Consider the following 16,060-nt stretch of genomic DNA (forward strand, 5'->3'; position numbering starts at 1 on the left):
AGATGATAGTTAAAAAATATATATTTAATATTGTTACCATTATGTACATTGACAGTACCAGGTCCCATAACTTCTTCCAGCAGCAAGACTGGGATGTGCAGAGCTCTGCCGTGACCTGGCTGGACCTACAGCTCTGGGGGACCCAGTGCCCTACAGACCAAGTCCAGGATGCTGGGACCTGCTGAAGCTCCCATGCACACAGCCCACACTTACCCTTCAAACAGCTGGAGAAAATGGCAGCTCAGGACAGGTGGCCACAGACAAAGCCATGACTGCAGCTCACATTCAGCCACTTTTTTCAGAGACCTCCTCATCTGACAGGCTGTCAGGTGAACGAATAGATCTGGCAGAGACAGCTGCTCCACTTACCCACCATCAGGCTGACAAGGGGTCCCCACAAAGGTTGATTTTTATGAAGTACATGACAGCCATGTTTAGTCCTTGAATGCTCCTTTGTAGGAGAAGAAAAGTCAGCCTTTCTCTATCTTGTCTCCTTTTACTGCTACAGGAGAGATTACATCGCTCTGATCATTTCTCAGGTTCAAAGCCATAAAACAGCTAACTCAAGATTAAAATACATAAATAAATGATAGCTAAATTGAGGCTCAGTGTTACCTGAAATCTAAGTAATCTGTTAAAAATAGCATGAAAAGGGGAGTGGTGACATAGAGTGCTTGTTGTAAAGGAATTTGAGAAAAAGGCAACAGCAGACACCAAAGGTCTGAAACATTGAAGGCATTATTGGAAAGCTCTGCTGAATTAAAGTTTGTTTGATTTGGCAAAGGTTTGTCACTAAACCATTTATTATTAGCTCTGACTTGTCCATCACCTCATAAAAGTCAGATGAAATTAAAATGAAGCCATACTTTTGAAAGTATTTTTTAATAAATAATAAACATATGGTCAAATAAAAGGTTAAAATAGACATAGTTTGAAAATAAATGTTAAAATCAAGAAACCCTGGGGAGAGCTGTGGAGAGAGGCCTGTAGCAGGCTAGGGCAGAGGGAGACTGGTGCCACACCATCCTGTCCATGAGGACATGTGTCCTTCTCACCATTCCTTCTCCCAGACATCATTTTCTGCTCCATGAAGCGTTCTGCAGTGATGCACCAATGACTGGAGCCTGCCACAGCGGTTATTTGACAAAGTATGAGTTAAAAGAAGAGAATCTACATGGCAGTTCTTAGGCAGGAAGTGGCTGGATGGCCAGGGACAACCATACAGACTCCTATTTAATCAGAATGATGCTTTTCAGGCTTAACTGGCATTGTAATTTTATTTTGATTTACTGCACTTTTCCTCTTATTTACTTGGAGTTTTGAAAGACTGTCCAACGTTTCCGTGGCATAAAAGAGAACAAATGAGAATCCGTAATTTACAAAATGAAATGGGATTGATGAAATAGAGGGCAGACAAAAGTGGGCAAGGGGGACCTGAAATGGCATTTCATTTAGAAAGAAATATTTATAGAGAAGTAATATTTATTTATGTCCAAATTGGTCAAGAAGGTGAGGTCTGGGCCAACACAAGAACATGGATTTGGATGTGTCCCACACTCTTACAGGATCATGAAAACAAAGCTTAGCTTCAGATTATTTCAGTATTCCAGTAGGGGAAGTGTTAAGGAAAACAGCCTGGGAAAGGCTGAGATGACCATGAAAGCATCCAAGAGAATGAAAACAAGCTAGGTGGAAATTGGGTCGAGCCAAGGACATTGCTCAGATGAGTGGAAAACAATTAACTGATGGTGAGAACAGTACACCACAAAGGAGACAGATCTGACCACTCCACAACTTTGCAAACCCCAGTCTTACCTATCAGAGTCTCATCCACAGGAGAGTTTTTTCTATGGAAAAGTAGGACGGAACGGGCCGTATCCCTACCATCCTCAATGGATCACTCCTGGGATCCACTACAACATTATCCCTACCTAGGGAAACTCAATGCAAGAGTTAAAAGAGAATGACCTAAAAATACTGGGTCATACTGAAGCAATACTTCAGGGAGCCCAGTATCCTCTCTGATAGTAAGTAAAACCAGGTATCTGGGGGATGACGCAAAATACTGCAAAGAAATACTACCATCCACTACTGTTCAGACTTCCAAACATTTTTGACTCAAAGACTTTCTGAGCCAAATGGTATTCTATATATTAAGTGACTTGCTACTCTCTCTCCTGTAACTGCTCCAGTTTTCATGTCAGCTCTCAGCATTTACAATATCCTTTGGCAGGAGACTTCACTAGTCTTTCACTGTTTCACCAAGATTCACCTTCTTTTTGTTGTTTTTTTTGTTACAGAACCCATCTGGTCCCTGTTTTGTTTTTTCTGTATCAGTCAGAGACCTACAAACATGATAACCAATATCCATCAGTCATACAATTTCATGCAAAGAACCTTCCTCTATTTTGTTGTTGTCCAAAACCCACTTATTTGGATGCCTAAAACAGGGTTACCTGTAACAGAGGCTGAGACAACTTAGGAGAGTAAAAAGGGGACAGATTTTTTAAAGGCCTTTATGGTACATTCAGGGCAAACAAAGCCCCTTCGTGAGGCTGCACCCAAAAATGGACGTTGGGTCACGAACTCCTCACCTTTTATAAGTTCTGTCCTATTAACATATTGGCTCCTAATTCTCCAATCACTCCCTTAGGCAATGATGTTAACCACCCCAGCCCTGCTTCCCCCTAGTCCACTGTTGTTTACATATTTTTGGGCTCTAGGGCGACGAGTGTGTCCTTGGATTTCTATTCAGAGGAAATTATTTTGGCTAAAGGTGCTGGGAACAGGGGTTTTAGCATTTAATACTACACCAAAGTTACAAATACATGAAAAATAGAAATTAGAAACTAACTAGAAATTCTTAAGTCATCAATTTGATCACTGTAACTATCTCTCATCTCTACAGTCCTGGGTAACTCAAGATTATTACCCCATTGCTTACATTTTTTTTACATCATTTGCAAATATGTTCAAGAGCAAAGCCCAAACACAGACCTCTGCATTCAAGTAGCATGCTCCCTTTGTGGCAAAAGCTATTTACTCCAATTTATTTGTATTTTCTGACCATACTGCTCCCACCTTGTCCATGCAAGATCCTCCTTCTTAGCCCATGTTTAAGTTTAATTTGAGGCTCTTGAAAGAAATTACAGAACTTGCTGACCTGCCAACAAACTTTGTGGTTGAAAAGACTCCTTCATAAAAGCCATACTGACTTTTTAGAGCACGACAGCTTTACATGGCTGCTAATTCTAATTCAGTATTTCACATATCCCACAGTGCCTCATTTCACTGCTCGAGCCAAACTACTTAGCAAATCGTAAGAACCCTCAAAAGCATATGTCAATCAGCTGAAGGGGAGCACCTAAAAATTGCAATCCAGTATCTGTAATCTCAGTGGAGCACATTAGGCCTATTTACTTGGGTAAATACCATGTTTATAATCAAAGTTTGCTGTCTGTCTTTTGTCAGAGTGTTTGAGATTGCAAGTGAGAAGTTAGCCTTTAACTTCAGTTCCAGCTCTAGGGCTATCAATACCCTTGGCCTGCTGACTATACTTCCATTGCTACAGACTGCCTGCTAGAATTCCTGCAGATAAGAAACCTCTGGTATGATGTCCTTGACATTTGTTTGCAAAACTTGACTGTTTTGGAGGGGGCTGGGGAGAGGGCTGGAAGGTTTGTCCTCCACCAGAGGGACCAAGCACAGGCCTCAAGATTTTTGTTGTGTATTTCTCAGCAGTGAATTGTTTTTCAGCTTTATTTCCTACAGAAACAAAGTGCAGGTCACAGTAATACCTTGTCTGCCCACTCATGAATGTGGAAGTGCAACTGCATAATTAGGTACAGTGTTTAAAAATCCCCAACACATCAGACAACACAGTCCATCAATACTGACAGCTCATCTAGTAAGGAAACTGAACAGAGCTCCTTTCCAGAGAAAAGAGGCACCTGCTTCAACTAATGGGTTACATATTTCAAGTTAACAGCTAAAGACTGTTTTCTCTAAAACCCTTTGAAAGTGATAGAGCTTTAGAAAGTAGTCATACAAGCGAATGGGAAAATTGGATTCCAGCCATTTTCTCCTCATTTTGCATTGGGTTATTTTAAGCAAACATTTTAATATTTTATGAGAAGGTAAAATTCTGTGTTGCATATTAAGATGCTTTTAAAATTGAAAGCAGTAGACAGATGATCCTACATGATAGGGAGTATTTTACATTAAAATATTCATCACAGAAAACTGCCTTTTTACCTCTGCTTTCATATTCAGTGTTAAAGCAGTTAAAAGACTGAAGTGACTGTAATACAGTGTTTGAGAACATGAAGATTCTGAAGTTTAAATTATTTGGTGTAGGTTTTTTTTAAAGATGATATAAATATCATAAAAAGTATCACAGCTTTAAGCAAGACTCCTTGGAGATTGTCAGCTATCCTTCATGCACAGAATTGCTTAAAGAAAGAGTTAAACATTCAGGCAATTTCGTATTTCTTTTTCAAAACTTTATTAGGTAGACATTACTAGTTGACATTGTAAAACCCCTTGTGTGCAAGTGAACGAACTCTACAATGTATGTCTTCCCACAATAAATCAAATCCACTGCCCCCCGCCCCCATTTCTGAATATTGATTCTAGGATGGGTGGAGTGCACTCAAATGCTACTTTACATTCTTCCATTTCACCATGGGGAAGCATTTTTCAGCCAGTCTGTTGCTAAAAGGGGCTTGGGATGTCAGTGTAAATGAAAGGAATGCCTTTAAAGGAAACAAAGTACCGTAAGTTTTGTCTTACGAAATTCAGTCTCATACAAACACCAGATTCATCGCAGAGTCTTTTAAAAATTAAACTGCCTACCGTGATTGTATTTAGCAAAGTGAAGCAATACAGAGACATACCTACTACTGAATACTAGTGAGGTAACATTTTGAAAATAAAACTGGTAAAAAATTCACTTACTTTCGAAAGGTCCTGTCCAGCAGGACAAACATTGGCAGAACACCTTCCCTTGTATCCATGCATGTACATGTGCATATAAGACCTGCATCTACTATAGCTTTTTAAAGAACAAGATTTTAGTTATACATTCATCAGGGCAAGTTTAAAGATCAGACATTACTATGGTAGATTCTGAAGAAGACTTCAGTGAACCATCTTCTAGACCTCCTAAATGAAAAGGCACTCTGAAGAGGGTAGCAAGAAATAATAATTACAACACACTGACATGAACTAAAGCAGTCACACAGGTAGCACACTCAACAGTGATTATTGGCATACATTTAAAATACCAACTTGAAGATGAATTATTTGTAAAATATTGCCCAAGACTACTGAATACGTTAATCAAGTTATTACAGCATGAAGATCATTGTTGCAATACTATGCAACAGAAAATACAGTATCAGCTAAATGCAAGACAAAGATAATGGGAAAACCTTATCAGCGTTTTGGTTGTGTGCCTGCTGGTTGTAAGAGAGAAAAAATTCATTTAAGGAAATAACTTTTAAAAATAAACATTAACTCATAATGTTGAAGGAGTATTTTGATACTGGCATCTTCTATTCAATGGACTATAGGACACAGTTAATGCCTAAAATTTTGAGATAATGCTGAAATAGAAGTCTTTTATCACCTGTAAGGGTGATAATTCACTTATAATTTTATTGCAGTATGGCTCTAAATCAAATTCCCTTTCACCAGCCTTCAGATATGCAAGCTGAATCCTGACTAAACACTCACAGTAGTGTTAACAGCAACACTGTGACAGCTATATTAACAATTAGTAACTTCAAGGTGGGGAAAAAGCCCCTCCTACAGTTATGAAAAACTCAAGAATTTCAGGAAAATAAAAGGTTCAAAGGGATACTCTCCTTATCTTCGTTTCTCCTTCTTTCCTTTACAAATTGTCGGTGGAGGAAATTGAACATAGCAAAATCATTTAATGATAAATAGACCTTCCAAGGATAATTTTTCTTCTTACTCTCCATTAACTCAATTTCCTACTGATAATTACCTCTTATAGTTCATTATTTTTTAAAAGAGAATTGCTACCATAAGCTCATGCAATTCAAGGTAATTTTAGAAAAGTAGCTTATTTTTGGCACCTGACTTAACAAATGGACAATAGCGGCATCAATGTCAGTTAGAAAGAATAGGTCCTTTAGTAAATGTTGATCATAAAGGGCAAAATTCCACTGTCTCCTGGAAAAGGAAGTAAGAAGAAATAGACCCTATAACATCCATTTTGAAGCGATCATAAGATGGCAAAATGAGAAATACTTGTCTAAATCACAACTCCCACCCTGCAACAAAGGGCTGGGCAGAGATCCCAGAGCTGTGCCACCAAGCTCAGTTGATGGTTTAGTCCATCCAGACACACACTCCAGTGGAGTTACCAACAGACATTAACAGGATAGGTTAGTTCCAGTTGGATACCACTGAAATGCTGTTAACCTGCTCTAAGTGCACCTCCATGTGCCATATACCTTGGTGCTTCCATCTCCATGAATTAGTGTGAGCAGGCTATGTGTGAGCCCTGGGGTTGGAAGGTTCACCTACAACAAACTGTGGTCTAACTGAACTTCGGCTGAATTCTCTTCTCCAAAAAGTCGCACTTCTTTCTGTGGTTGAAAACTCACGGCTTCTTATGTTGGAGGAGCCAAATTTACTCTAACAACAACTTAAGATGCATTTCTGCAGAAGTCTGAAGGAAGATGGGAAGGGGGAGGGATGGGGGCAAAGAGAAAGTTAAAAAGCCCTCAGACACAAGATCATCAGAATTAAAATAAGCATGCCAGGTTACTTTTACAATAAATTAACTTCTTCACTAACATTACATTTTTCAACTTTCTGAACAAACCAATACTGGTTACTTTGGCTTAGCATAACTGCAGGAGTCCACAGAACAGTAATTCCCATATTGCTCTATTGAGGGGTATGAACACCTTTCATTTGTTTCAAGCAATAAGGCACTTACACATTTAAAATTCCTCATTATACAAAACACACTAAATACTGGAATTCAAGTGTTGATTTCATGGGCATTGTCTACCTCCAGTTTATATAACTTCTTAGTCATCCAATAAATATACTACAAAAAGTTCCAATCACTGATGCACCTAGCTTGTATGTTGCCTGAATGCAGAACTAGAAATTGCTTTCTTAATGAATCCACAGTGTTTTGGCCAGCACCCTGGTTGTGCCAGAAGCCTGTACACGAAAAAGGGTGTGATCTATTATCTCACTACCCTGACCCCCTGCCGTTCAAATTAAACCCATTTTAGAGGGGATTCTTCAACCTAAAAATACATAAAGCAAGAGATGGGGGCAAGGGAAGACTTCCATTGCCATGGAATTAAGATAAGGTTCAGCGCAGACACGTTCCTCAGAGGCAATTTTTTCTTTTTTCTCCTGCACTATTCTCATCTCTACCATAGAGACAAGTATTAACAAATACCTTAAAATGTTACTTTGTACTCAGATGGCTAGTTATGTAACAACGATGACTGTGCTTATGCACATTTAAAAATTGCAAAGTTAAAATTTCTAAAGGAAAATAGACTTCAGCATTTTGCATTTAAGTAATTTAAATACAACAAAATTAATTTTTTGCTGTCGTAGCTCAGCAAAGCATTAATGAAGCAACTTCTTATGAGATCACATTTACAGGTCCAATTTGATCTTAAGCCATTTTTACAAGTTAGTTTCAAATTACGAAATTTAGAAGGAAAAGGAGAGCATTACAAATAAAGCATGTAAGAATGGAAACACGGTAAACATTTTATTATGAGATGGTAAACAGTGAAATGTAAAACTACCCCTGTCCTTGCAATTTCTGGACACAAAGCAGCAGAATGAAAAACTCTTAAGAGCGCACTTTTAATGCAAAAACATAGCCCACGACTAAACACTGAATTCATCTGCTCATCCAGAGCTTGAATAAGGCATGAAGATGTTTCCTGACTGCATCAGTTTTACAGGACAGGTTTAAAATATCTGAACAGCTTCTCTGGATTCTGTTAATATATTTCCTTCTACAAATGAGGTAAATGTGGCATTGTGTTAGTAACATCATGCTCAGTGACAGTAAGTTAAAAATTTCAAAAATACTGTTTTCAGTCTGACAAATTTTCAACAAGGTGAACACTGAACGGGGTTGGCATGCAACTGTGTTTAAGATATGTGCAAAATTCATGTTTATGCTAACAAAATATTATTACACAATAAGCTTCTCTTCTGACTTTGATCCATCCAAAACACTTCAGATTAATTTTTTTGTGTTTTGATGATAAGCTCCAAAAAAGGTTTTCTTTTGCACAATATGCATATTTTAATAAATGCCACTATTATAACTATTACTTTAAACAGACAGGTTTATAAATAAACAGCTGGAATTATGTTTTAAAAATGTATGTATTTATTTTTTGCTATGGAGTAATTAAAGTTTATTACACATTTTTGTCTGAAATCAGAGCATGCACTCTAAGATCAGGTTTCATTTCCCTACCTTATGGCATTTCACTATTAGGCTAAGAGAAGAGAAGCATAAGTGATTAATTGCCTAGTATGTGCAGTCTGTTCCTTACTGCAGAGAGAACGTATGGATCCTGAACACTTACGCACAGAAAGACAAGGAAGAATCAGCCAGGAAGCTAGTCTGCAAGCAACTGTATTTGTTAGTTTTATTACAAAAAAAGTTTGGGGGTGTTAAGTACTGCTCAAGCTGTATCACCAGTGAAAACACTGCCTGTCTTTCAATAAGGCTCAGCTAGTTTTTCATGTAACAGTAGCAAGATAAACCACCAAACAGATCAGCAATGTAACTTTTTAGATGTTGTGTGTCCTTATGTGTTAAGTCCTAAAAATACTGATCAGTTACAATTCCAATTCTTACACTGTGCTCCTATTTGTTACACTGAAGAAAGCAGAATTTGAAGAAATGTTATTTAACACTGTCTTTGTATGTAATTTTTAATTATATCAGTGACTCAAAGCATTAAGGTTTCTTTATTACATTGAAAACTAGTATCCCTTCCCCTGACAATCTGCTCTAGTAAGAATGTTGTTTGGAAATTCTTCCCAACTCCTCCCCTCTTCTGTGCTTACTGAACACATTGGCATCATTCTGCAGATGAAAAGAGTGGCTCCATGGTAGTTTGCACTTCTGAAGAAGTGAAGCAGGTTTTCAATAGCTATCAACTGCTTCCAGATGCTTTTATCAAAGTATTCATGAACAAATTCCACACTGGCGTAAAAACAGTTTTCTCTGGTTTAACGGGGTTGTGACTGATGTCAGGAATGAAGCTGACTCACTGCAACTATAAGGCTGCAAAATTAAAAGTAAGAAATTATCTCTTAGCTTCCTCATGCAGGATTCTTTCCATCAGCAGAGATCTAATATAGATTATAAAAGTAACAGCAATCTGTGGTTCTTATCCACAACTTGAACCTGCACAATTATCATACCAAAAATTATGATGTAAGGTTTGCTCAAGAAACACAACTAAATTAAAAAAACAAACTAACCAAGAGTCTGCATGGCAAACTATTTGGCCATTGAATATTACACAGTTTCTCAGATCTAATTGTCGTAAGAAACCATTCCATCACCGGTGAATTTGTATCCTCTGAGAGAATTACTGCCCCCACCTACACACCATTTAACATCACACAGCTGTGACAGTCTTTGGAAGAGCAAAAAGCCTCTTGGCTAAAAAGAATACCTGATGGTAATCCAAAATGCTTTCTAGTTAAAATTGGCAATAGTCCCTGAAAATTAATATTTTTAATAAAGTAAAACTTTTATAATGAATACATAGGTCTAAATTACAAAAACCCCTAACATACCAAGAACAGTTATGAACTCATCATTAGGAACATCAAAACCAAACATGAAATCTTCCCTTACACACTTGCAAATCTGCCTCAAAGGAAGATAATAGATCACTCAAAGTGCACTGTACTTTAATGACACCGAACAGGTATGAATGTGCTGTGGTAAGAACTGAAGACTCATTGACCTTTTTGCATGAACCAAACCTGATGGGTCAGCTCAGCACAAGGCTACTCGGAACTGCTCTTCTGCCTCTTGCTTATATTCCTACTCAGGTTATTACTCTCACTGGCTAATAGACTGACACAAGGAAAAGCACAATTATTTTCCAGTCACAAGCTCACGGATAAACTCTGCACATATACCTAACTATGCTTTGAGATGCCACAGAACTCAGAATGATCCTGCTGCTGACATGGCTGAGTAGCCCTGGAACCTGACCCCATTAATGAGATACAACTAAATTAGACACAGTGGAGAAAGGGAGAGCAGCCCCTGCAGGGTGGCGTGTCCAGCCAGCCCTCCCAGCAGGAGCAGGATGGGGCACACACAGCATGGCACAGCTCTGACTGCACACACATGCAAATCCATCCCCAGGCCAGCTTGAAATAGAAGGCAAGTGTAGAATGGATTAAACATTTCCTAGTCTGAATACAGGTATTAATAAGCAACAGCTCTGCACGAGGATAAATAATTTTAAATATTAGCTGTGATGAAAGCAAACACAATGACCAGTGATGATCAGCATACAGTAGTGTGAAATCTGCATTAGCAGGTTAATTTAGCTGCCTGATGAAGTTTTCTGCTAACAAAGATGGAGTAGAACAGCTTGATGGTTTCTTTAGAGTAGTTACAAAAAACACAACACAAAACCATCCTTGACTTTCCTTATAGAAGTTCATTCAGTTTCTTTCAAACTAATAAATTAATGCTTTTAAAACAAATGACGTGGCTTTGATATATATGAGGTTTTCTGTGATGAGTTGTTTAAAAGCTAATTTTTAACCAAATGAAGCTTTGTACTGACCTACTTCTCGTGTTAGTACATTATGTACTATAATATTGACAAAAATTGCATTTATGTATTTTTCAAGTGGGAATATTTTCATACAGATGGGAAAAGACTTCCATATCTCTACTCTGCCTGGCTCTTGAAAGTTTATCCTGCTCTATAGAAAAGCAAAAGTTATTGCAATTCCTTTTTTTTTTCCTACAGCAAAAGCACAATTAGACTCACTCATCTTTATAAGGTCAAAGATGACTCTTTTTGCTCTCTATAGAAGATGAGAACCATTTCCCTTTGATTTAAACTGTTCTGATAAAATCAAAATGGCCTAGATGAAATGATAATGCAGGAGCTGAGTTGTATGTTCCTCTTCTCCATCCACAAGGACATGCTTTCTGAATATAAGCAAGTGCAGATCTATTATCTTCCCTTTTATGCTCTTTGTTCTAGCTATCTTAGTTTCAGATCTTGCTGAACTCTAGTTAAAAACTGAAAATGGCAAACATGGCAAAGTGAAAACAGCTACAAAGACTGTAAGAATATCTCACACATTTATACAGAACCAGGAAAAGAAAGGAAATTAATCCACTGTGTATTTACTTACAGATAATCTCAAGTACTAAAATATTCTCAAGTGGAATAGTTTGACACCATGTTATAGACTGCACTGCAAACCCAAATCTATCATATATATATATCACTCTCTGAGGTCTGGAGGTTTTACTAAATAATACAAAAATATCTTCATTATTTGACATTTAAAGAGAGGAATAAAAATCCCTGAGTAAGCCAAAGACAACTGATATGTATAGCCTCAGAAAAAACACTCAAAACCAAGACCAATTTTAAGGCAGCTTCCAACCTCAGACAGAACACAAACAGAAAACTGATGTGTCTCAGAAGAAAGTAAGTCTAATTAACAGGTGGATTTGCATTGACAGTAGGTTTTGAATTTTATTTTTTAAATGTCATTGCTTTTCTGCTTTATTTGCCAATCTTTGAAAAGTACTATTTCTACTGCTAGAATAACAGGGTCAACATGCCCTTAAATTCAAATGGAAATGATTAAACAGTTATTGACTACTGTGGTATGCTTATACACACTTTCAAATAGAAAAAAATCTGCAAGAAAACAAAACTAGAAGCTGACAGAAAACAAGCATACTAGCTGGCTGTGGTAAGCTGATATTTGTGTTTCCAGGCAAACAAAAGTCATCAGCTTCTTCCACTGAGGCTTCCAAGTCAAAGTGAGTATCTTGTAACAGTACTATGTTGGTGGGGCAGAATACTATTTGCTTAGAAATTACAACTGGATTCAGATTTAACAACAATTTCCAAAGAAAGTGGTACAAAGTACATCCTCTTAAATGATAAGTTATTTGTAAGCCTAAATTTTGAAGTCTGTAGACTCTTAAGGACATTTCCCATCTTCCTGCTTCCCCCTTTCCCAATATATACACAAACATATATATACATATATGCGTATCTTCAAACACACACTGAAAAAAAGTACCTTCACAGTACAAATCTAATCATCTTTTCTTTAAGATTACCTTGTATTTTTACAGTGTAAAGTAGGTATTTTTCTTATTCAGTTCCTTTATTGTTTCAGTGTTCTGTCTACATGAATTTGTTTTATTCTATTTTTTTCTTTAAAGTTTTATTTGTACGATAAATTTGGGTTAAAATTAAAAGTATACAAACTCTCAGTAGCTGATTTCTTATGGTGAATCACATTGCTTTTGTGGTGATGCACTGAGAAAGAGGTTTGGTAGCAAACAGTGGAACTCTAAAGTTAAGAAAAAAGAGCAAAGGCATCTGTTCTCTTCAAAACTCTCATGCGCCAGGAAGAGACACACCGGAAGCAGAAAGTAAGAATGAAGTGGTCTCATAAGAATTCATGATCCCTCCCCTTACCCTGGATTCACAGATTTTCCTAATGAGACATCACTGGATACTCCAAGACTTATGTAGTAGTAGCCTACTCAAAGGAACAAAATGTGCTATTTAGGTTATACAATTTCATCAAGTCAATCTTCACACAGGTAGTGTGCAGCATGTATATCATATTCCAAGTTAGAATAAAAGAGCAGGTTTCCAGCTTCCTTGCAAACACACTTCAGGAATATCTTGGGACACATTAGGCCACTGACACGTCTTGTTATCTAAACCCTTCAAATTTTTTTTGTACTGTGAGAATTTAAAAATGAAGACCTGTTGTAACAAATCTTGTCACACCCCCTATCATTAATATTAATAGACTGTCATAAATAAATTACTGAAGTGAAACTAATCACCATATTCTTAAATATCACGGCGCTTCAGTACTAAGGGTATTCCCCTCTGAGGCACTGCAGTTTGGCGGTGGCAATGTGCACTCCACTAGCAGGAGGACTCAGAAGATAACCAGCTGTCGTGCTCTGGCATGTGATGGGGTTTCGGTATGCTGAACAGAATGCTGTGTGATGGAAGTTATTTACAGAAGTAGTTTTTAATACCAAAAGTAGTATGCTCATGATACAGTAAGAGTCCAAACACGTCTAAGCATTTCCCCCTTAAAGGCTGACACTGAAGTTAAACGAGCACATGTTAGCAGTTAAATGATTTCTTCACAGGCCAAATCGGTAGTAGAGTTGTGGCTACAGTACAGACTTGGATTGTCTGGTTCAGAAACTTAGACTCAAAGAAACCCTCCAAAGTAGTAACTAAACAAAACCAAAACCAAAAACATTTAAAAAGCAGCAGTCGGGGGGCCCATCTTGTTGAGAGTGCACCAGAGCAAAGAGGCTTTCTGGTCTGCAGTAGTGTTTTCGGCTGAGGAAGATGGCAGGAGAACCCCCATTCTTCTTCCAGGGCGGTGGCTTTGATGCTGTAACCAGCACTGTATTGCTCTGTTGCACAAAATACGGATAGCCCTTGCAGGACCAGCTCAGTTCAGGCAAGTAAGGTCCATCCTCACCAGGGCATACCTGTCCGTGACCTTTTCCTCTGCTTTTTACAAAGGCAATAGATAGGAAACACAAATAAACCTGCCAAAAGAAGGAAACATGAAAAAAACGTAATTAAATGCAATCCTTCGTGCTTGTATTGTATTCTTTCAATATTGTTTTTGGATGGAGCTTTCCATGTCTCAGGAGAATTTAGACCAGGCATTTGGAGAACCAGAAAGAAATACTAGCATGCAACAAACAATCTCTTTGATAATAAGTTAAGTTACACTTATTCTTTCCTTTACAACAACAAATTCCTGCTAACCCTATACTCATCTCTGACAAATTAATTTCTGAACCATACCATTTGGTGTAAGGTACAAACTTAACTTTTAAAAGCACTTTGGAAATTCTTAGATCTAAATTCAAAGCTGATACAACTAAACTAGTTTTCAATAAGATTCATATGCAATAAAGATAGCATGTTATAGTTTTACTTTTTATTTATTTTTCCAAACATCCTCATCTACTGTGAAGTAATACCAAATGTTTATCCTTGACTGGCCAGGGAACTATTTATTCTTAAAAGTCTTTTGAGGGAAAGAAAGCTGTAAAACCAAAATTAAATAAATACATCACATTTATTCAGTTGAAAAATACTTTGTCAAATAGTCTCAAAACCAAATGAGAAGCATCTTCCCCTTTCACTTGCCACCAGCTGACTGAAAGGGCCAAAGACTTTCTTTTCAGACACCATTATAGTAACAACATAGAATAAAAGACTACTATAGTCACAGGACTCTTGCTTTGCTCAATAGCGTTGTAAATGGTGCAGTATGGTTTTCAGCTATGTAACTGAAATTACTTTAACAGTGGTTGGCAGCAAATATTGCAGTAATTACCTCAAAACCAAAACTTTCCTAGAAATAATCAATGCTTTTGGAACTGCTCATCCTGCTGCTCTGGACTGTATCTTATCCAGCCAAGTGTAGGAGCAGACTTCAATAACATTCTGAATATTATTGCAAATATTCTTATTCTATTACTGCAAAACTCTCTTAATTTTTAGTATATGTAAAAGAATGGGCTTTTTTCCCCACTATAGATTAGACCAGATTACAGATCAAAATAAGCTTTACTGGCATTAAGAAGCCTCGTCTGCAATTTTGGTATAAAAATGCTATTGAATAGAATAAATATTTAAGACAGACATTGCTCACTCTCTCTTCAGTGAAGGCGGTCAGTCTAAATAAAGAAATTAACAGCAATATTCCTTATTTGGCCACATGCAGTCTAGAAAAGCTATAATAGTATTTTGGTTATAGGCTCATTGGTCAGTTACAACCTTATTAATACAACTATGCTGGTGTATTTTGGCTTTATTATATCAAAATAAAGGAGCCACATCCCAATATACCTCAGGGCTGGGCATGCACTGCAAATTTTCAGTGAAGTAAGCAGTTTGAAGAAGAGCTGTGAAGCAGCATGATCCCTAAATGACATATTACTGCCAACATAAAGAGTGGATATGCACTCACATGAGCAAAATTATACCTTTATTGTCATAGCTAATCTCCTTTCTGCCAGAAAACTCAGCTAAGCCAGGCGAAGAGCCGCTTTGCTAAAGTATCTGTCCCCAAGTTAGTACAACTACATTAACAGAGCTTTGATACTGTAATCAAATGAGTTCACAGTACCAGATTTTGTGATGGAATACAATTTGGCAGCCTATGCACTGAATATTTTGAGACTAACTCATCCCAGCTTGCTGCTTTTTTGCTGTTGGGTCTTCAAGCTGGTGAGCTCTTGGGACTAAGCCTTAGTTCCCCAAAAATCTTGTCACACACATTGTCAAGAACATAAAATTGTGTTTCAACAGGGTGATTAAAGGCTGGGTCCAGGTTAGTCAGCCCACAGGATTATGTTTAAATTATTCTGGACTTTTTGATAGTTTAATTATAGCAGTTAAAGATGTTGGTCTGGAAAACATAATAATTGGGAACAAAAATAAAGCTGATAAGCATAAAATGCAAGAAAAAAGATATCCTAGAGACAAATTGTTTAGAAAAAAGTTGTGTGTTTAATACTAAAACAGTATCTGTGAAATCTGTACTTTGTCTCCATGTCTTTGAGATGAAAATATCATACAGAAAGTCACTGCATAATCAGGATTAGATTTATTCACATATGTAACTCTTACCTATTACAACAGCTACGGCTCCCAGTGCCAGTCCCAGAACCAATATTAGGGGTGTGATGAGTAGTTTTCCAGCTGAAATGCAAAATTCATTAAAC

General features: G+C 37.4%; 1 protein-coding gene across 2 annotated transcripts in view; it reads right to left on the minus strand.

Moving 5' to 3' along the window:
• Positions 1-4,480: 4,480 nt before the first annotated feature.
• RNF217 (ring finger protein 217) overlaps positions 4,481-16,060 on the minus strand; it is a 65,510-nt gene continuing 53,930 nt past the window's right edge. For both annotated transcript variants that reach the window (XM_085056042.1, XM_085056041.1), the window contains 2 exons: positions 15,966-16,037; positions 4,481-13,864 (listed from right to left, as the gene is read on the minus strand). In XM_085056042.1, the coding sequence (XP_084912168.1) occupies positions 13,791-13,864; positions 15,966-16,037 (146 nt within the window). In that variant the 3' untranslated portion in view covers positions 4,481-13,790. The remainder of the gene's footprint in view (positions 13,865-15,965; positions 16,038-16,060) is intronic.

The sequence above is a fragment of the Lichenostomus cassidix genome, chromosome 3, assembly GCF_008360975.1.
Source record: "Lichenostomus cassidix isolate B80296 chromosome 3, HeHo_3.0, whole genome shotgun sequence".
Lineage (NCBI taxonomy): Eukaryota > Metazoa > Chordata > Aves > Passeriformes > Meliphagidae > Lichenostomus > Lichenostomus cassidix.